The sequence below is a fragment of the Microcaecilia unicolor genome, chromosome 14 (assembly GCF_901765095.1).
Source record: "Microcaecilia unicolor chromosome 14, aMicUni1.1, whole genome shotgun sequence".
NCBI classification, from domain to species: domain Eukaryota; kingdom Metazoa; phylum Chordata; class Amphibia; order Gymnophiona; family Siphonopidae; genus Microcaecilia; species Microcaecilia unicolor.
The window spans coordinates 24,785,884-24,807,566 of NC_044044.1; the positions used below are offsets into that span (position 1 = coordinate 24,785,884).

General features: G+C 40.2%; 1 protein-coding gene across 1 annotated transcript; it reads left to right on the forward strand.

Annotated features, from left to right (window-relative positions):
- LOC115457127 (olfactory receptor 151-like) lies at positions 1-20,935 on the forward strand. Its single transcript, XM_030186551.1, has 6 exons — positions 1-59; positions 1,542-1,626; positions 1,992-2,187; positions 2,347-2,414; positions 10,528-10,632; positions 19,994-20,935. The coding sequence occupies exons 1-6, from the start codon at positions 1-3 to the stop codon at positions 20,933-20,935; spliced, it is 1,455 nt and encodes a 484-aa protein (XP_030042411.1).
- The last annotated feature ends 748 nt before the right edge of the window (positions 20,936-21,683 follow it).

A 21,683-nucleotide genomic window follows, 5' to 3' on the forward strand; every position in this document is an offset into this window, starting at 1 on the left:
ATGAGCTTTAAGGAGGCAGCAAAAACAGGGGAGCAAAAGCTCATACTTCAGGGAAAGAGGTAATGAATTTGAGAGAAAAGGGGCCAAGCAAAACAATACAGAGACACGAGTGAAGCAAAGTTGAAAACAGTGAACAGATAGTAATGCCAGATGGGAATGTTGAGAAGAGCTCCCGAGCAGGACAATAAAGAATAACCAGATTGGACAGATATGAAGGCAAACCCAAGCAAAATGCCTCAAAAGTGAGGGTCAGAATTTTATAAGTAATCCAGTATTTAATGGGAAGCCAATGGTATTCTTTTAAGAGTGGAGTTACAGGATCATGGCAATGAGCATGTGAGAGAAGACGGATAGCGGTATTCTGGACTGTCTGCAATTAACGGAGGGAAACATCTGGGAGGCTGGCATATTTAACATTGCTGGAGTCTATTCTTTAGGCAAGCAGAGTGAAAAGAAGACTGGCGCTGCTCTCAGTGGAGAGAAACGGATGGAGTGAGCGCACTAGGCACAGAGAATAAAACCAGCTCTTAACGGTAGCAGAAATGTGCGAAGAGAAACTTAAGACACTGTCGAAGCAAACTCTGAGATGCTTCATGTTATCAGTCAGTGGGGAATTCTATAAATGAAGCCTAAAAATTTGGACCAAACCCCCCCCCCCCCCCCCCACTGAAGTGGTATTCTATAAGCTGCACCTAAAGTTCAGCGCAGTTTATAGAATTAATGCTTAAGTGGGCAAGTCATGCGTAAATTTAGACCCTGTCATTTGCACAAATGAAAAGTGGTGCAAATGGCCACGCCTAAATTTATGATAGGAGCACCCATATTTTGTAATTTGATGTATACCTCAAAACCACACCCCTGATCTGCCTATGACCTTCCCATTTCCGTGTTCTCTTTTTTTGGACCTTCTGCAAATTTTAGGTACAGATTCTACATGTAAATGTATGTGCATTCGTCCCAATTAACTATAATTAATACCAATAATTGCTTAAGTCAATTACTGGCACTAATTGTCTCATTATTGTATTAAACTGTGTGTGCAGATCAGGGTCACACCTAAACTTATGCTCACAATTTTTGATGACCTTCATACAGTCAAGGGTTAATATACTGGATCTACTGTGTACTAACCAAATAACATGCTGGTAATGCAGAAGCACTTTTTGCTCCTCAATAGGTGTTAAGTGGATCTGCGTTAACAGTGTGTTGGTCTTGCATATTAACGGCAACATTGCCTCATGCCCAGAATGCCACTAGTACATGCCACCTTAGATCTGGAGTTGGCACATGGTAAAAATCCTGCATTACAGCACGTTAAATATAGATTTTAATTCACTGTAGTAAAAGACCCCTAAAAATCTTTAGGTGGCCCTCTTAGAATAGTGCACAGTGCATTATGGGTTATCACTTTTCTGTGCACTCACACATACATGGTGCACTCAGCTGAATACAGCCAGTTATAGAACTGCCTTCAATGTGTTTTTCAGCCTTGCTATTTGCACTTTAATTTCATTTTTCCAGCTTCTGGGCTCAATTCCCAGATGGAACTGCAAAGAGTATAAGTGTTCAGGTACAGCCGAGACTGATCAGATCAGAGATAATGGGAAACCTTCTATTCTTTTAAAGGTAAGAACAGACATTTATGTAGTTATTTGCCCATTTTACCACTTATAAGATACTAAAAGCAAAGTGCACTATTAGTGTTAGTAATGCAATAAGAATAATACAAATAAATTAGGGTCTGTAATGTTTTATATAATATGAACATAGAATATAGGATACACAATTCAGAAAATAGAAAAATAAATACATTTTAAGAGAATTCAGAAAAGATGGGATTTATTTCTGTAGTGATTTCTTCTATTACATGTAGTTTACCCAAAGTGAGAAATTAAAAAAAACCCATAAACCTAGAAGTCTTTCAAACAAGCCTCCTTACTCATGAAAATGGATGAACAAGTAATAAACACTTGATTGTCTTTGTATCACAGAATCCAATGGAAAAGGTCAATTTTACCACAGTGACAGAATTTATCATCTTGGGGTTTCCTGAATTTCCAGAGCTGCAGATTCCTCTCTTCTTTCTGTTTTTATTGATTTACCTTATCATCCTGATGGGGAACCTCACTATGATCACTGTTACGTGTCTGGACTCTCGTCTGCACACCCCCATGTACTTTTTCCTCGGTAACCTGTCCTTTCTTGACATCTCTTCCACTTCAGTCACTCTTCCTATGCTTTTGTATATCTTGCTAGAAAATAACCATCATATTTCTATATCTGGGTGTTTTATACAGATGTATTTGTATCTGTCTCTGAATACTAATGAATTTTTAATTCTTTCAGTCATGGCCTATGACCGTTATGTTGCCATATGTCAACCCCTGTGTTACCATGTGATTATGAATCAGAAAGTTTGCATCTTGTTAAGTGCAGGCACATGGATCTTAAGCCTTATAATTCCTGCATTTTATTTTATTTTTCTTCCTCATTTCTCTTTTTGTGGCTCCAATGAGATAAATCATTTCTTTTGTGATTTCTTAGCATTGATAAAGCTTTCTTGCTCCAACACCTCAGCTCTTCAAAGTGTAGTTTACATTGTGGGGACATTTCTGGGTTTTCCCTGCTTTATCTCCACTGTCACATCTTACGTCTACATCATCTCCAACATCCTGAGGATCCGTTCCACGGAGGGAAGACGTAAAGCCTTCTCCACCTGCTCCTCCCATCTCACGGTCGTATGTCTGTTCTATTTGACTTTGATATTTGTGTTTATGAGACCACGATCCATGCAATCGATGAATCAAAACAAAATTATTTTTATATTGCATAATACTCTAATTCCAATGTTTAACCCTTTAATTTACAGCATGAAGAACAAGGATGTAAAAAATGCCCTTGGAAAAACGTTTCTGATATTGAAAAGACCTTAACTGGGCAGGAGAGTCTTCTGCCTGGCTAAACCCTGCTAAGCGACCTGGCATATGATATGAGAAGTCACTTGATTTGTTAGTACCGGTGAATAGTTTTTATTTATTATCACATTTATACCCCACATTTTCCCAACTGCGTAAGGCTCAATGTGGCTTACATCGTACCGCAAAGGCAAATGCTAATCCAGTAAATGAAGCAAATACAAGATAAAACCTACATAAGAAATAATGGAGAGGATGAGGAAGGAAAGAAAGGAACAGAGAAACCAGGGGAAAGGAGGGAAGGGTGGATGTGCCCAAAATTGTCATTAAATTGATGTGTATCGAGCAGTGGAGACACAGGCTGAGACCTTGGGGTAGGCTTTTCCAAATAAGATGGTCTTAAGAGATTTCCTGAAATTTAGATGGTTTTGGATGGTTTTTATAGTTTTTGGCAAAGAATTCAATAGTTGTGAGCTGATGAAGAAGAAGGATGAAGCAGGGGCGTATCTGAACTGCAGCAGTAGGGGGGGGCTAGAGCCAGAGTGGGAGGCACATTATAGCCCCCCCCCGCCATTGCCGACCCCCCTGCCGCTTGTCACCTACCTTTGCTGGCGGGGGACCGCTTCCTCTTGCCGCTGCCTTTAAAAATATTCCTTCAGCTGGCGGGGAACCCCAACCCCTGCCAGTCTAGCCGAGGTCTTTTAAGTTCTTCTTCGTCCGGCTCGTGCTGTTCAAAGCAGTTTCGGAGTCTGATGTCGCAGCACGTTGTATGTGCAGGACCTCGGGTGGCGGGGGTTGGGGTCCCCCGCCAGCAAAGGTAGGTGACGGAGATGGCGGGGGAGAGTTGACGGCGGTAGGGGGGTCTAGGGCGAAATCTGCGGGGGCCCATGCCCCTGTGGCCCCATGCAGATACGCCCCTAGTATGAAGCATATGTGGATTTATACTTAACACATACCTAAACCTTCATTACCCAAACTGTAATGGTCTTAAGTGGTCATTTACTAACTACCAGGGGAGGACCATGGGTGGATCATCTGCTTAGCCATTTAGCAGTAATATTTAGTCTACTAACCAGCTAAGTAACAACTTAAAAGGATAGCAAAAAGGGTGTCCTAACATGCATGGAGAAGTTGAGTGGGCACTGGATATTGTATATCCAGGTCGATTCAACCAGTGGCTGTCATCAGCTCAGACTGAATATGAGGCAGTAGGTATCTAACAATCCCAGATATTTCCTATTTAAATCCATGAGTATGATCTTCAATAGATCTTTGTTGTCCACATTTAAGAGTGAATGGGGCAATTCCACAAGGAACTGCTTAGATGTACATTTTAAGAACGCATGTAATACCAGTGTCACAGTCATGTACATGTGTATTTATTTACTTGTGACATTTATATCCTAAATTATCCCAAAGAAGTTTGAGTTCAATGTGGCTTATGATAAACAGTATAGGATACATAACAAAGAATAATGCATAAAAAAGTAATTTGTTGATAGAATCTAATTTTACAATACAGTATCATGAACGTACTGAGATAGCTATGGATGTTTAAGGTTTAGAAAATCTATTATGAATGAGAAATTGTCCATGAAGCAAAGAGAATGTTCATGGTAAATAGAGTAATAACAATTCAAGTAATAATTAGCTGTTTGAGACACAACTGCATGTAAATAATCATTTTCCAGATATGAGCTATTCTGTAAGTGTGAACCAAAATTTGATTGCACATACTTTTCAGGTGCACATTGACATGGATGGAGTTTTGGTGGAGTTCTGACAGGGTGTACATTTACACGCGTAGATTTTCAAATGCTTTACTGAACGACTGCTCTTTAGCAATCAAGGCAAATGCATTTAGACCAGCTCTGTGGTGCCGAGAAACAGACACCGCTTTATAGAATTACCTTCACTGTGTCTTTAATGTCCTAACAAAACATCTTCTGCTGCTGAGTTCCTAAATTTTAAAAGGTCCCTAGATTTAGGTATTATAATCTGGGAGGCAACGCCAAGTTGGGTGGGTGGGGGGGGGGGGTTCTTTTAGAAAGGTGCAGTAGTGTTTTTAGTGCACACTAATCATGAGCACATTCCTCTCTAGAATTTAGCGCGTGTTTATTTTTAGCATGCACTAACAACGCTAGTACACCTTAGTGAAAGGACCCCTTGGTGAATTAAGAGGTCCCTTTTACTAAAGCGCTCCAAAAAATGGCCTTCACTGGTGTAGGCGCATGTGTTGGATGCACACAGGTCCATTTTTCAGTGTTCCTGCAAAAAAGGCCTTTTTTTTCCCGAAAATGGACATGCGGCAAAATTAAAATTGCCGCGCGTCCATTTTGGGCCTGAGACCTTACTGCCAACCATTGACTTAGCGGTAAGGTCTCACATGTTAACTGGGTGGTAATCATCAGCGTGCATACCCTGCCAATTACCACCCGGTTAGCACCAGGTGGTAGAAAATAAATATTTTCTGCCGTGCATATCGGACGTGCGTAAAAATTAGAATTACCGCCCGGGCCACGTGGTAGCCGGACATTAGATCTAATTTGACGCATGTTGCACATGGGTAGACGCCTACTCGCCTTAGTAAAAGAGCCCCTAAGTTAGAGGCTCCACTGTTCTAAGACACTGGATTCAAATCGATCTAAGATTAGATTCCTAGTCCTGGTTCAAAATTAAGGGCCTCTTTTACGCAATTATACAAATAAATATACCTCACCAATTTCTATTTAATTCAAAATTGTATCAAATTTAATAAGGCACTGCTCAACTCCTTATTCACACACAATATACCTCACACCCAATCATCTCATACTTTGTGGTGCAGTGACAGAATCTTAATCAATTTACATTTATACAACCATCAATCAAACAATCAAATTCGAGTCCTTTATATAAACCGTATGTCCTTAAACCGAGTCCTCAATCTCAATCGGATTCCAATATATATAGTTGCCAACCAAACCGTGGCGTAACGTCTTTCAATCAGTGAAGATCACAACTCCTGGGATATACACGAGATATTTAGTTTCCCACATTGACTGGATGTTTAAATTAGTCAACTGTGTTCTTTTCTTAAATCATTCCATGTCACCACTCGTTCCCACAAATGAAGAAAAGAATAGCTCCTTTGTTTTTCCTCCACCAGAAGAGCCACTACATATTTCTCTGCTTCTCAATGCGGAACCACACTTCGGAATCTTCTTCAGAAGAAGCAACCTATGTCGAGGGGATTAACGTCCATCAGGCACAGGCACAGCCGTTCATTTACTCAACCATGCTAGGAATTCCCATGTGTTAAATGAGGGGAAGCCAATAGGAATTGAATGGACTTCCTCTCGTTTGCCGCACTGGGAATCAATAGCTTAGTTTTCTAAAAGAGGTCCTTAGTTAGGCATCCAACAAAGGAAGTCATTGCAAATTGAATAACCATGTGGTCCGATTGAACCGGCTGCCATTAAAAGCAAGAGTTGAATTTAAGGTTTATGATTTCAGTCTTAACTATCTAAACAATATTCTAAAGCTTTATTCTTCCTCAAGATGTCCCTTCAGTGAAAGAAATTAAAATACTCTAAGGCCCAATGTAGGCTGTGGATTACAGAGCAACAAATATTAATTGGTAAAGGAGCCGAGTTGTGGAATCTCCTCCCAATTTCCATTAGGAATATTAAGAGTGATATGCCATTTCATAATAATTTGAAAACATGATTTTTTAGTTAATACCTGACTGGAAATTCAAACATTGTTTAGAATTGTTTTACTGTTATAAAGATTTAATATTGTATGCAATATGAAATTTAATGTCGTAATCCACTCTGAACTGTCTAGTTGACTGGAATATAAATGTGTTGTATTAAATTAAATACCAGTGTTACGTCCCTTTGCCTGGGCGCTTTCTGGGTCTGGGCCTGAGTGGGCTGGATCCTCACAAAGGTAGTCTCCATTGGTCCCTCACTTACTCGTTCACTTGGCAAGCGGTGCATCCACCTGGGGACAGAAGCGTTAGCGGGTGAGGTGACTCTCTTCTCCCCCAGGAAACTCAGGAGTCTTTTTTACCAAGCTGCAAGCAATCAAAATGGCCCTGAGGTAGCGGCAGGGACTGCTTTTCCCAGGCACCAGGTAAAAAGCCCTAAAGAAATGGCCATGTCGTAAGAGAACTCTTAGTATATGGCCATGCGGCAGATAGCTCTTACCGCAACCCATCGAGGTGGCGGTAAGGGCTCCCGCAGTAACTTGGCGGTAACTGGGAAATATGTGGCGATGCCCGATTACCGCTGGGTTACTGCCATGCTAACCATTTCTTGGTTTGTTTTCCCCCCAAAATGGCACACGCTTGAGGTGGAAATACCACCTGTGACCGCGTTGGGCCAGCAGTAGTTCTGTTTTAGCATTCAGTAAGCCCGTGTTGGACTTACTAACATTTTGTAAAAGGGCACCTCAGTCTAAGGGGGAAGCAAACTTTCAGTTAAATATCATCTGTCTCAGGGGCACCACACACTGTTCAGTCCAACATAACCACTCCACAGTCAGCAGTTCAGTACAAAATTACAGAATTAAAATAAAGAGTTTCAGTTATCAGCAGCTTCAGTCAATTCAATAGGAAAAATAGTCTGATGATAAATAATGCATCAAACCTCTCGTTCTCTGTTCCATGGTTCCTCAAAGGGAGTACTGTCCCCTCTCTCCCAGGTATATTTACAGGGATACCCAGGATAGTTAAATATATGTACAATTAGAATAAAGTTACCCTATGTAGTTTGCACTGAGTAGGGTTTTGGATTTCAATACCACGTCCTCAGGACACTTTCTCAGCAAGTTCAACCCTCTTGGTTAAACCCTTCCCCAACGATGTCCACTCTCCACAGATCAACCTGGTCCATAGGCCAGGCTCTTCTCTAGCCTCCAGTGCCCCAACTCCTCAAGCTTCTACTACCAGCTCTGCTAGCCAGAAGCACCAAAATCCACAAAGAAAAAGCAAACCAAACCACACCCCCCCCCCTAAAAAAGGGCAAATGCACAATTTTATTAACTCTTAATTCCACCTCCCCTGTCACTCTTCTATACCAGGGCACTTTTCCTCTGCATTTTGTTTCATAAACACTCCCATAAGCTGGACTTCCTCCCAGTCACTCCCCCAGTGACTTTTCAAAGGGACTCACTCTCTTTAGTAATTCAAATTTAATGGGGGATTATACCAGTGTAAACCCCAATAGAAAGCCAGGCTTTACACATATATAACTTAGCTATATGTAGATAACAAGGGGCTGGGGTTTGAGTAGCTCTTGCATGGGACTTGGTAGAACCAAACCCTACATGTGTATTCCCCATTTACATGTTCACATGTTTTACATCAAAATTTACAGCTGCTACTTTTGTCTGATTTAATAGACCTGCCACCCAAAAATGCTAAAAGATCATCCCGAACTCTCCTCAATCTCCACTTTCCTAAGTGCAAAGGCATAAAATACAAAGTACTGCACGCATCAACCTTCTCTTATAAGAGCACGCAACTCTGGAATACACTACCACGCAACCTGAAAACGATCTACGAACTAACCGACTTCCGCAAACTATTGAAGACTCATCTCTTTGAGAAAACTTACTGCAAGGATCAAAAAACATGAAGTCCACACACACTAAGAGAAATGTATCAGTACACTCTCTTCTGAGTTCTCTTCCCCCGTATTCTCACCACACCTAAATCTCTACCCTCTTGTTATTGTTTTATCGCCCTATCAATTCCCCATTGTTACATTACATTGTTCTACTCCCCATACTATATTTCGACGTTGACTTTGTCTTCCCATAACTCTTCACTATGTAACCTATAATCGTAATGCAACAAATTGTACTTCCACCATTCACAATATATTGTAAGCCACACTGAGCCCGCAAAAAGGTGGGAAAATGTGGGATACAAAGGCAATAAATAAATTTTCAAAAAGTGCACAGGAATGATTAAGGGAGCTTCCAGTGATTATTTCCCCTGCAACATTAAATGCAACTTGTTAATTAGCAGCATCTATATATATATAGATTTTCAATATGACAGATATGAATGTGTAACACACAGGTAAACTGCATAGTGTCAGCTTGTCAGCTTACAGATGTAATTTGTGGGGTTTCGCCATTCATTATTTTATTTTGCATCTTTGTAAATTGGATGACCCCTGCCACGTGTGTCAACAGGTGTACAGCCACTCCTGCAGATCTTTTTCTAACATAATACTGGAATTAAAGGTATCTGAACACTGATGTATCAATTCAGTTTTCTATGTTCTATCTAAAATGGTGATTGTCATATTTATAAGGAACCCAAGAAAATGTGAATATAAAACAAAGCTGCTTATCAAATGAAAAATATAAATAGAATATAAGTGTTTTCTTTGATGATCAGCCTTATTTTTGAAAGAGAAGGGCGCCAATCTTTCGACACAAATTGGAAGATGGGAGTCCTTCACTCAGGGCCGCCCAAATCGGCGTCCCCAACTGCTTCCTGCCGTGGGGCCGACCAAAGTTCCCGGGGGCGTGTCGGAGGCATAGCGAAGATGGGACTTGGGCGTGCCTACCAGATGGGTGTCCTCGAGTGATAATGGAAAAAAGAAAGGCATCCCCGAGGAACACTTAAATGGTCCTAGATAGAATAGTACATAGTACATTATGGGTTATCACTTTTCTGTGCACAGAAGCAGAAGCCTGCGCGGCCACATTGGTGATCTGCAAGGGCCGACTTCTACATGGAATGTTGCTACTATTGGAGATTGTACATGGAATGTTGCTACTGTTGAAGATTCTACATGGAATGTTGCTATTCCACTAGCAACATTCCATGTAGAAGGCTGCGCAGGCTTCTGTTTCTGTGAGTCTGACATCCTGCACGTACGTGCAGGACGTCAGACTCACAGAAGCAGAAGCCTGCGCGGCCACATTGGTGATCTGCAAGGGCCGACTTCTACATGGAATGTTGCTACTATTGGAGATTCTACATGGAATGTTGCTATTCCACTAGCAACATTCCATGTAGAAGGCTGCGCAGGCTTCTGTTTCTGTGAGTCTGACGTCCTGCACGTACGTGCAGGACGTCAGACTCACAGAAGCAGAAGCCTGCGCGGCCACATTGGTGATCTGCAAGGGCCGACTTCTAGTGGAATAGCAACATTCCATGTAGAATCTCAAATAGTAGCAACAGTGGAGGAGTGGCCTAGTGGTTAGGGTGGTGGACTTTGGTCCCGGTGAACTGAGGAACTGAGTTCGATTCCCACTTCAGGCACAGGCAGCTCCTTGTGACTCTGGGCAAGTCACTTAACCCTCCATTGCCCCATGTAAGCCGCATTGAGTCTGCCATGAGTGGGGGGTACAAATGGTGCCAACTAATGTAAACCCCGTCCCCTGGGGACTCGCAGCATAAAGAGTGTGTCCACAGGATACCAGATGTTAATATTTGTAGTCAAACCGAGTGTCTAGGAACACACTGCTGAGAGCGGGGGAAGGGTGTACATTTAACTCAACTTTCACACATACATGGTGCACTCAGCTGAATACAGCCAGTTATAGAACTGCCTTCAATGTGCAAATAGCAAGGCTGAAAAACACATTGATTTCATTTTTCCAGCTTCTGGGCTCAATTCCCAGATGGAACTGCAAAGAGTATAAGTGTTCAGGTACAGCGGAGACTGATCAGATCAGAGATAATGGAAAACCTTCTATTCTTTTAAAGGTAAGAACAGACATTTATTTATTTACCTATTTTACTGCTCACAAGCAAAGTGCACGATTACTGTTAGTAATGCAATAAGATAAATACAAATAAAATCAGGGTCTGTAATGCTTTCTATAATATGAACATAGAATATAGGATAGACAATTCAGAAAATAGAAAAAGAAATACATTTTAAGAGAATTCAGAGAAGGTGAGTCTATTTATTTCTTTAGTGATTTCTTGTATTACAAGTAGTTTACCCAAAGTGAGAAATTCAAAAAAATCCATAAAACTAGAAGTCTTTCAAACAAGCCTCCTTACTCATGAAAATGGATGAACAAGTAATAAACACTTGATTGTCTTTGTATCACAGAATCCAATGGAAAAGGTCAATTTTACCACAGTGACAGAATTTATCATCTTGGGGTTTCCTGAATTTCCAGAGCTGCAGATTCCTCTCTTCTTTCTATTTTTACTGATTTACCTGATCATCCTGATGGGGAACCTCACTATGATCACTCTTACGTGCCTGGACTCTCGCCTACACACCCCCATGTACTTTTTCCTCGGTAACTTGTCCTTTCTTGACTTCTCTTCCACCTCAGTCACTCTTCCCATGCTTTTGTATATCTTGCTAGGAAATAACCATCATATTTCTAAATGTGGGTGTTTTATACAGATGTACTTGTATCTGTCTCTGAATAGTAATGGATTTTTAATTCTTTCAGTCATGGCCTATGACCGTTATGTTGCCATATGTCAACCCCTGTGTTACCATTTGATTATGAACCAGAAAGTTTGCATCTTCTTAAGTGCAGGCACATGGATCTTAAGCCTTATACTTCCTGCATTTTATTTTATTTTTCTTCCTCATTTCTCTTTTTGTGGCTCCAATGAGATTAATCATTTCTTCTGTGATTTCTCAGCGTTGATAAAGCTTTCTTGCTCCAACACCTCAACTCTTCAAAGTGTAATTTACATTTTCGGAACAGTTCTGGGTTTTCCCTGCTTTATCTCCACGGTCACATCTTATGTCTATATCATCTCCAACATCCTGAGGATCCATTCCACGGAGGGAAGACGTAAAGCCTTCTCCACCTGCTCCTCCCATCTCACAGTCGTATGTCTGTTCTATTTGACTTTGATATTTGTGTATATGAGACCACGATCTATGCAATCCATGAATCAAAACAAAATTATTTCTATATTGCATAATACTCTAATTCCAATGTTTAACCCTGTAATTTACAGCATGAAAAACAAGGATGTAAAAAATGCCCTTGGAAAAATGTTTCTGATATTGAAAAGACCTTAACTGGGCAGGAGAGTCTTCTGCCTGGCTAAACCCTGCTAAGCGATATGAGCAGTCACTTGATTTATTAGTACTGGTGAATATTTTTATTTATTTATTATCACATTTATACCCCACATTTTCCCAACTGCGTCAGGCTCAATGTGGCTTACATCATACCGCAAAGGCAAACGCTAATCCAGTAAATTAAGCTAATACAAGATAAAACCTATATAAGAAATAATGGAGGGGATGGGGAAGGAACGAAAGGAACAGGGAAACCAGGGGAAAGGAGGGAAGGGTGGATGTGCCCAAAATTGTCATTAAATTGATGTGTATCAAGCAGTGGAGACACAGGCTGAGTCCTTGAGGTAGGCTTTTCCAAATAAGATGGGTCTTCAGTTTTTATAGTTTTTGACAAAGCATTCCATAGTTGTGAGCTGATGAAGGAGAAGGATGAAGCATATGTGGATTTATACTTTAGACCCTTGCAGCTTGGGTAATGAAGGTTTAGGAATGTGTTAAGTGGCCATTTACTAACTACTTAAAGTTAAGGACAGGCTGGGGAGGGCCATGGGTGGATCATCTGCTTAGCCATTTAGCAGTAATATTTAGTCCACTATTCAGCTGAGTAAGAACTTAAAAGTAGGATAGCAAAAAAGGGTGTCCTAACATGCATGGAGAAGTTGAGTGGGCACTGAATATTGGATATCGAGGTTAGTTCAACCAGTGGCTTTCATCAGCTCAGACGCCACATAGTGCCATGGACTGAATACGAGGCAGTAGGTATCTAACAATCCCAGATATTTCTTATTTAAATCCATGAGTTTGATCTTCAACATATCTTGTTGTCCACATTTAAGAGTGAATGGGGCAATTCCACAAGGAACTGCTTAGATGTACATTTTAAGAACGCATATAATACCAATGTTACAGTCTTGTACATGTGTGTTTACTTGTGACATTTATATCCTACATTATCCCAAACAAGTTTGATTTCAATGTGGCTTATGATAAACAGTACAAGATACTTAAAGAATAATGCATAAAAAATTAATTTGTTGTAAATAATTTTACAATACAGTATCATGAACGTACTGGAATAGCTATGGAAGTTTAAAATTTAGAAAATCTATTATGAATGAGAAATTGTCCATGAAGCAAAGAGCAGGTTCATGGTAAATAGAGTAATAACCAATTCAAGTAATAATTAGCTGTTTGAGACACAACTGCATGTAAATAATCATTTTCCAGATATGAGCTATTCTGTAAGTGTGAACCAAAATTTGATTGCACATACTTTTCAGGTGTACATCGACATGGATGGAGTGTTGGTGGAGTTCTGACAGGGCGTACATTTACACGCGCAGATTTTCAAATGCTTTACTGAACGACTGCTCTTTAGCAATCGAGGCCAATGCATTCAGACCAGCTCTGTGGCTTGCGAAAGCGATTTCACCTAAGTTCTAATGAATGGGCTGCAAAATAGGTACATTTTTGGTGCCTAAAAACAGACACCGCTTTATGGAATTACCTTCTATGTGTCTTTAATGTCCTAACAAAACATCTACAGCTGCTAAGTAACTACATTTAAAAAGGTCCCTAGATTTAGGTATTATAAACCGGAAGGCAACGCCAAGTTGGGGGTGGGGGGTGGGGTTCTTTTACAAAGCTGCAGTAGTGTTTTTAGTGCATACTTATAATGAGCACTTGCCTCTCTAAAATTTAGCTCGTGTTTATTTTTAGCACACACTAACAACGCTAGTGCACCTTTGTGAAAGGACCCCTGGGTGAATTAAGGGGCCCTTTTACGAAAGCGCTCCAAAACAAAATGGCCTGCACAGGTGTAGGCGCATGTGTTGGTTGCACACAGGTCCAGTTTTCAGGGCTCTGAAAATGGACGTGCGGCAAAATAAAAATTGGCGTGCGTCCATTTTGGGCCTGAGACCTTACTGCCACCCATTGACTTAGCGCTAAGGTCTAACATGTTAACTGGGCGGTAATCATCAGTACGCGTATACTGCTGATTAACACCCAGTTAGCACCAGGTGGTAGAAAATAAGAAATATTTTTTGCCGCGCATATCGGACGCACGTAAAAATTAGAATTACCGCCCAGGGCACGTGGTAGCCGGACAGTAGTTCTAATTTGACACGTTGCACATGGGTAGGCGCCTACTTGCCTTAGTAAAAGCGCCAAGTTAGAGGCTCCACTGGCCTAAGACCCTGGATTCAAATCGATCTAAGATTAGATTCCTCGTCCTGGTTCAAAATTAAAGCACTCTAGATTAATATTTAATATATTCCTTTTTAGAAGTTAAGGGCCTCTTTTACTCAATTATACAAATAAATATACCTCACCAATTTCTATTTAATTCAAAATTGTATCACATTTAATAAGGCACTGCTCAACTCCTTATTCACACACAATATACCTCACACCCAATCGTCTCATACTTTGTAGTGCAGTGACAGAATCTTAATCAATATACATTTATACAAAGATCAAACAATCAAATTCGAGTCCTTTATATAAACCATATGTCCTTAAACCGAGTCCTCAATCTCAATCGGATTCCAATATATATAGTTGCCAACCAAACCGTGGCGTAACGTCTTTCAATCAGTGAAGATCGCAACTCCTGGGATATACATGAGATATTTAGTTTCCCACATTGACTGGATGTTTAAATTACTCAGCTGTGTTCTTTTCTTAAATCATTCCATGTCACCACTCGTTCCCACAAATGAAGAAACGAATAGCTCATTTGTTTCTCCTCCACCAGAAAAGCCACTACATATTTCTCTGCTTCTCAATGCGGAACCACATTTTGGAATCTTCTTCAAGAGAAGCAAGCTATATCGAGGGGATTAACGTCCATCAGGCACAGCCGTTCATTTACTCAACCATGCTAGGAATTCCCATGTGTTAAATGAGAGGAAACCAATAGGAATTGAATGGACTTCCTCTCGTTTGCCGCACTGGGAATCAATAGCTTAGTTTTCTAAAAGAGGTCCTTAGTTAGGCATCCAACAAAGGAAGTCATTGCAAATTGAATAACCATGTGGTCCGATTGAACCGGCTGCCATTAAAAGCAAGAGTTGAATTTAAGGTTTATGATTTCAGTCTTAACTATCTAAACAATATTCTAAAGCTTTATTCTTCCTCAAGATGTCCCTTCAGTGAAAGAAATTAAAAATATTCTAAAGCTTTATTCTTCCTCAAGATGTCCCTTCAGTGAAAGAAATTAAAATATTCTAAAGCTTTATTCTTCCTCAAGATGTCCCTTCAGTGAAAGAAATTAAAATACTCTAAGGCCCAATGTAGGCTGTGGATTACAGAGCAACAAATATTAATTGGTAAAGGAGCCGAGTTGTGGAATCTCCTCCCAATTTCCATTAGGAATATTAAGAGTGATATGCCATTTCATAATAATTTGATTTTTTAGATAATATCTGACTGGAAATTCAAACATTGTTTAGAATTATTTTACTGTTATAAGATTTAATATTGTATGCAATGTGAAATTTTATGTCATAATCCACTCTGAACTGTCTAGTTGACTGGAATATAAATGTGTTGTATTAAATTAAATACCAGTGTAACATCCTGTTGCCTGGGCGCTTTCTGGGTCTGGGCCTGAGTGGGCTGGATCCTCACGAAGGTAGTCTCCATTGGTCCCTCACTTACTCGTTCACTCCGCAAGCGGTGCATCCACCTGGGGACAGAAGTGTTAGCGGGTGGGGTGACTCTTCTCCCCCAGGAAACTCAGGGGTCTTTTTTACCAAGCTGCAAGCAATCAAAAGGGCCATGAGGTAGCGGCAGGGGCTGTTATTCCCGGACACCTTTACTTCAGCAGGTAAAAAGCCCCAAAAAATGGACATGTCGTAAGAGATCTCAGCACATGGCCATGCGGCAGATAGCCCTTACCGCCACTGGGAAGTACATGGTGATGCCTGATTACTGCCGCTCTAACCATTTCTTGGTTTTTTTGTTTTCTCCCCAAAATGGCACACACTTGAGGCGGAAATACCACCGGTGGCCATGTTGGGCCAACGGTAGTTCTGTTTTAGCATTCAGTAAGCCCGTGTTGGACTTACCGACATTTTGTAAAAGGGCACCTCAGTCTAAGGGGGAAGCAAAACTGTCAGTTAAATATCATCTGTCTCAGGGGCACCACACACTGTTCAGTCCAACACAACCACTCCACAGTCAGCAGTTTATTACAAAATAACTGAAACTCTTTATTTTTCCTATTGAATTGAGTGAAGCTGCTGATTACAGAATTAAAATAGTCTGATAATGCATCAAACCTCTCGTTCTCTCTTCCATGGTTCCTCAAAGGGAGTACTGTCCCCTCTCTTCCAGGTATACTTACAGGGATACTCAGGATAGTTAAATATATGTACAATTATATAAAGTTACCCTATGCAGTTTGCACCGAGTAGGATTTTGGATATCAAAACTGCGTCCTCTCTCTCCTAGAGAACACTTTCTCAGCAAGTTCAACCCTCTTGATTAAACCCTTCCCCAATGATGTCCACTCTCCACATATCAACCTGGTCCATGGGCCAGGCTCTTCTCTAGCCTCCAGACCCCCAACTCCTCAAGCTTCTCCTATCAGCTCTGCTAGCCAGAAGCACCAAAATCCACAAAGAAAAAGCAAACCAAACCAACCCCCCCCCCCTAAAAAAGGGCAAACACACAATTTTATTAACTCTTAATTCCACCTCCCACGTCACTCTTCTATACCAGGGCACTTTTCCTCACACTCCCATGAGCTGGGCTTCCTCCCACCCAGGGACCTCCCACTCACTCCCCTCAGTGACTTTTCAGAGGGACTCACTTTCTTTAGTAATCCAAATTTCATGGGGGATTATACCAGTGTAAACCCCAATAGAAAGCCAGGCTTTACACATATATAACTTAGCTATATGTAGGTAACAAAGGGATGGGGATTGGGTAGCTCTTCCATGGGACTTGGTAGAACCAAACCCTACATGTGTATTCTCCATTTAGATGTTCACATATTTTACATCAAAATTTACAGCTGCTACTTCTGTTTTCTAAAAGTGCACATTTCACCCAGGCTTAACAGGAATGATTAAGGGAGCTTCCATTGATTATTTCCCCTTCAACATTAAATGCAACTTGTTAATTAGCCATCAATCTAGTCCTAAAAACTCACAGAGTTTTCATATTGCACAGTCTAAATTGATACCATCTTCATTTCTCTAATTTTTTTCTTTACGGGGATCATCAGAATAACTGATAGCATGTCCCATTTGGGAACAGTGACCTATATACTTATGGCGCTGTACACATCTTCATTGATCAACCCGACTATATTTTAAATTATATTTGTCATTTTAAACATAGTTTTCACCAATATTCTGACTAGCGTATAGCTACAACTTTTGAGATGCGTATCAGTAATGCTTAGCTTTGGCAGCGATTTTTCAACTGGTGGAGGTTTGACTCAGTTGAAAAATCACTGCCAAAGCTAAGTATTAAGCATTACTAATACGCATCTCAAAAGTCATAGCTATACGCTAGTCAGAATATTGGGTTGATCAATTAAGATGGTATCAAATTAGACTGTGCAATGTGAAAAATCTGTGAGTGTTTGGGACGAGATTGATGGTCAATTGAAATAAGTCCTCACCAGTACTGGAAGGTCTCTAACTCAACTGCAGTGGCAGGGACGGAAGCATAGCAAAGGACGTCTGCTTTTGTGGCAAAAGCTCTGCTAGTGCATGGCAAGTCATATGTTAATGGAGTTTTTTGTTAGGAGGCTTTTCTGGGTGGATTATGGGCTCCCTGCATTTAGGAGTAGTCTAATGGTTAGTGCAGTGGGCTTTGAGTCTGGCAACCTGGTTTTGATTCCCACTACAGCTCCTTGTGACCTTGGGCAAGTCACTTAACCCTCCATTACTCCAGTTACGAAAACTTAGACTGTGAGCTCTCTAGGGTCAGAGAAAGTACCTGCATATAAAGTGTACAGTGCTAAATATGTCTAGTAGCGCTATAGAAATGATTAGCAATAGTAGTATTTGAGACTTGATATAGCGCCTTCACAACAATTGAAAGAAGAGAATAGGAAAACACCACTATCAGGAGAGCAGGGGAAATAAACAGAGTATGTCAAAAAAGGGGAGACACAGCAAAGACGGTTAAGGAAGCAGAGACCACCAACCGCCTACTGGAACCTGTCATCAAAGAATTGAAAAGCCATAGGGTTAGGGAAACACCTGGGAAAGCAGATGAGCTTTAAGGAGGGAGACAGCAAAAGCTCAGACTTCAGGGAAGAAGGTAATGATTTCCAAAGAAAATTGGCCAAACAAAAAAATGCAGAGGCACGAATGGAGTAAAGACAAGAACAGTGAACAGATGGTAAAGTCAGACAGGAATCAAATTGGACAGTTACATGTTTATAGTGATGAGCATGTGAGAGAAGACGGATAGCGGTATTCTGGACTGTCTGCAATTTATGGAGGGAAACATTTGGGAGGCTGGCATATTTAACATTGCAATAGTCTAACGTTTAGGCAAGCAGAGCAACAAGAAGAGTGGCACAGCTCTCAGTGGAGAGAAACGGATGGAGTGAGAACACTAGGCGCAGAGAATAAAAACAGCTCTTAACAGTCGCAGAGATGTGCGAAGAGAAAGTTAAGGCACTGTTGATGCAAACTGAGATATTTCATGTTATCAGTCAGTGAGGAATTCTATAAATGATGTCTATAAAATTGGCACCAACCTCCCACCCCCACTTACACAGTTTGCTATAAGTTGCACTTAAAGTTCAAAGCAGCTTATAGAAACAATGCTTAAGTGGGCAGGTCGTGGGTACATTTAGACCCTGCCATTTGCACAAATGAAAAGTGGTGCAAATGGCCAAGCCTAAATTTATGCTTGGAGCACCCATATTTTGTAAATTTGATGTATACCTCAAAACCACACCCCTGATCTGCCTATGACCTTCCCATTTCCGTGTGTTCTCTTTTTTTGGACTGTGTGCAAATTTTAGATATAGATTGTAATTGTAAATGTATGTGCATTCGTCCCAATTAACTATAATTAATACCAATAATTGCTTGCTAAAAAGCCAATTACTGGCACTAATTGTCTCATTCTGTTAAACTGTGTGTGCAGATCGGGGTCACACCTAAACTTATGCTCACAATTTTTGATGACCTTCATATAGTCAAGGGTTAATATACTGGATCTACTGTGTACTAACCAAATAACATGCTGGTAATGCAGAAGCACTTTTTGCTCCTTAATCGGAGGTATTAAGTGGATCTGCATTAACAGTTTGTTGGTCCTGCATATTAATGGCAAAATTGCCACATGCCCAGAATGCCACTACTACATGCCACCTTAGATCTGGAGTTGGCACATGGTAAAATCCTGCATTACAGCACGTTAAATATAGATTTAATGCACTGTAGTAAAAGACCCCTAAATAACTTTAAGTGGTCCTCTTAGAATAGTGCACAGTGCATTATGGGTTATCACTTTTCAGTGCACTCACACATGCCATGGTGCACTCAGCTGAATACTGCCTTCAATGTGTTTTTCAGCCATGCTATTTGCACTTCATTTCATTTTTCCAGTTTCTGGGCTCAATTCCCAGATGGAACTGCAAAGAGTATAAGTGTTAAGGTACAGCCGAGACTGATCAGATCAGAGATAATGGAAAACCTTCTATTCTATTCTTTTAAAAGGTAAGAACAGACATTTATTTATTTTACTGCTCACAATCAAAGTGCACTATTAGTGTTAGTAATGCAATGAGTAATACAAATAAAATTAGGGTTTGTAATGCTTTATATAATATGAACATAGAAAATAGGATACAAAAGTCTTAATTCAGAAAATGGGAAAATAAAAACATTTTAAGAGAATTCACAGAAGATGGGATTATTTCTTTAGTGATTTCTTGTATTACATGAAGTTAATTCAAAGTGAGAAATTTAAAAAAAAAACCATAAAACTCCATAGACCTAGAAGTCTTTCAAACAAGCCTCCTCACTCGTGAAAATGGATGAACAAGTAATAAATATTTGATTGTTTTTGTTATCGCAGAATCCAATGGAAAAGGTCAATTTTACCACAGTGACAGAATTTATCATCTTGGGGTTTCCTGAATTTCCAGAGCTGCAGATTCCTCTCTTCGTTCTATTTTTATCGATTTACCTGATCATCCTGATGGGGAACCTCACTATTATCACTATTACGTGCCTGGACTCTCGTCTGCACACCCCCATGTACTTTTTCCTCATTAACTTGTCCTTTCTTGACATCTTTTGCACTTCAGTCACTCTTCCTATGCTGTTGTATATTTTGCTAGAAAATAACCATCATATTTCTATATCTGGGTGTTTTATACAGATGTACTTGTATCTGTCTCTGAATACTAATGAATTTTTAATTCTTTCAGTCATGGCCTATGACCGTTATGTTGCCATATGTCAACCCCTGTGTTACCATTTGATTATGAACCAGAAAGTTTGCATCCTGTTAAGTGCAGGCACATGGATCTTGGGTCCTCTGATCCCTGCATTTTATTTTATTTTTCTTCCTAATTTATCTTTTTGTGGCTCCAATGAGATTAATCATTTCTTCTGTGATTTCTCAGCATTGTTAAAGCTTTCTTGCTCCAACACCTCAGCTCTTCAAAGTGTAGTTTACATTTTGGGGACACTTCTGGGTTTTCCCTGCTTTATCTCCACGGTCACATCTTATGTCTACATCATCTCCAACATCCTGAGGATCCGTTCCACGGAGGGAAGACGTAAAGCCTTCTCCACCTGCTCCTCCCATCTCACAGTCGTATGTCTGTTCTATTTGACTTTGATATTTGTGTATATGAGACCACGATCTATGCAATCGATGAGTCAAAACAAAATTATTTTTATATTGCATAATACTCTAATTCCAATGTTTAACCCTGTAATTTACAGCATGAAAAACAAGGATGTAAAAAATGCCCTTGGAAAAATGTTTCCGATATTGAAAAGACCTTAACTTAGCAGGAGAGTCTTCTGCCTGGCTAAATCTTGCTAAGCGACCTGGCATGTGATATGAGAAGTCACTTGATTTGTTAGTACCGGTGAATATCACTGTTAAGTGGCCATTTACTAACTATTTAAAGTTAAGGCCAAGCCAGGGGAGGACCATGGGTCGATCATCTGGTTAGCCTTTTAGCAGTAATATTTAGTCCACTAACCAGCTAAGTAACAACTTAAAAGGACAGCAAAAAGGGTGTCCTAACATGCATGGAGAAGTTGAGTGGGCACGGAATATTGGATATCCAGATCAGTTCAACCAATGGCTGTCATCAGCTCAGACTGAATATGAGGCAGTAGGTATCTAATAATCCCAGATATTTCCTATTTAAATCCATGAGTATGATCTTCAATAGATCTTTGTTGTCCACATTTAAGAGTGAATGGGGCAATTCCACAAGGAACTGCTTAGATGTACATTTTAAGAATGCATATAATACCAGTGTTACAGTCATGTGCATGTGTATTTATTTACTTGTGACATTTATATCCTATATTATCCCAAACAAGTTTGAGTTCAATGTGGCTTATGATAAACAGTATAAGATACTTAAAAAAGAATAATGCATAAAAAAGTAATTTGTTGTAAGAATCTAATTTTACAATACAGTATCATGAACGTACTGGGATAGCTATGAATGTTTAAGGTTTAGAAAATCTATTATGAATGAGAAATTGTACATGAAGCAAAGAGAAGGTTAATGGTC

Bases quoted from the DNA above. Each gene is read 5' to 3' on its own strand.
- LOC115457127 (XM_030186551.1), top strand. From the start codon at position 1: ATGAGCTTTAAGGAGGCAGCAAAAACAGGGGAGCAAAAGCTCATACTT. The intron at 60-1,541 runs GTAATGAATTTG...CTCAATTCCCAG, and splicing joins CTCATACTTCAGGGAAAGAG to ATGGAACTGCAAAGAGTATA. The intron at 2,188-2,346 runs GTAACCTGTCCT...TAATTCTTTCAG, and splicing joins CCCCATGTACTTTTTCCTCG to TCATGGCCTATGACCGTTAT.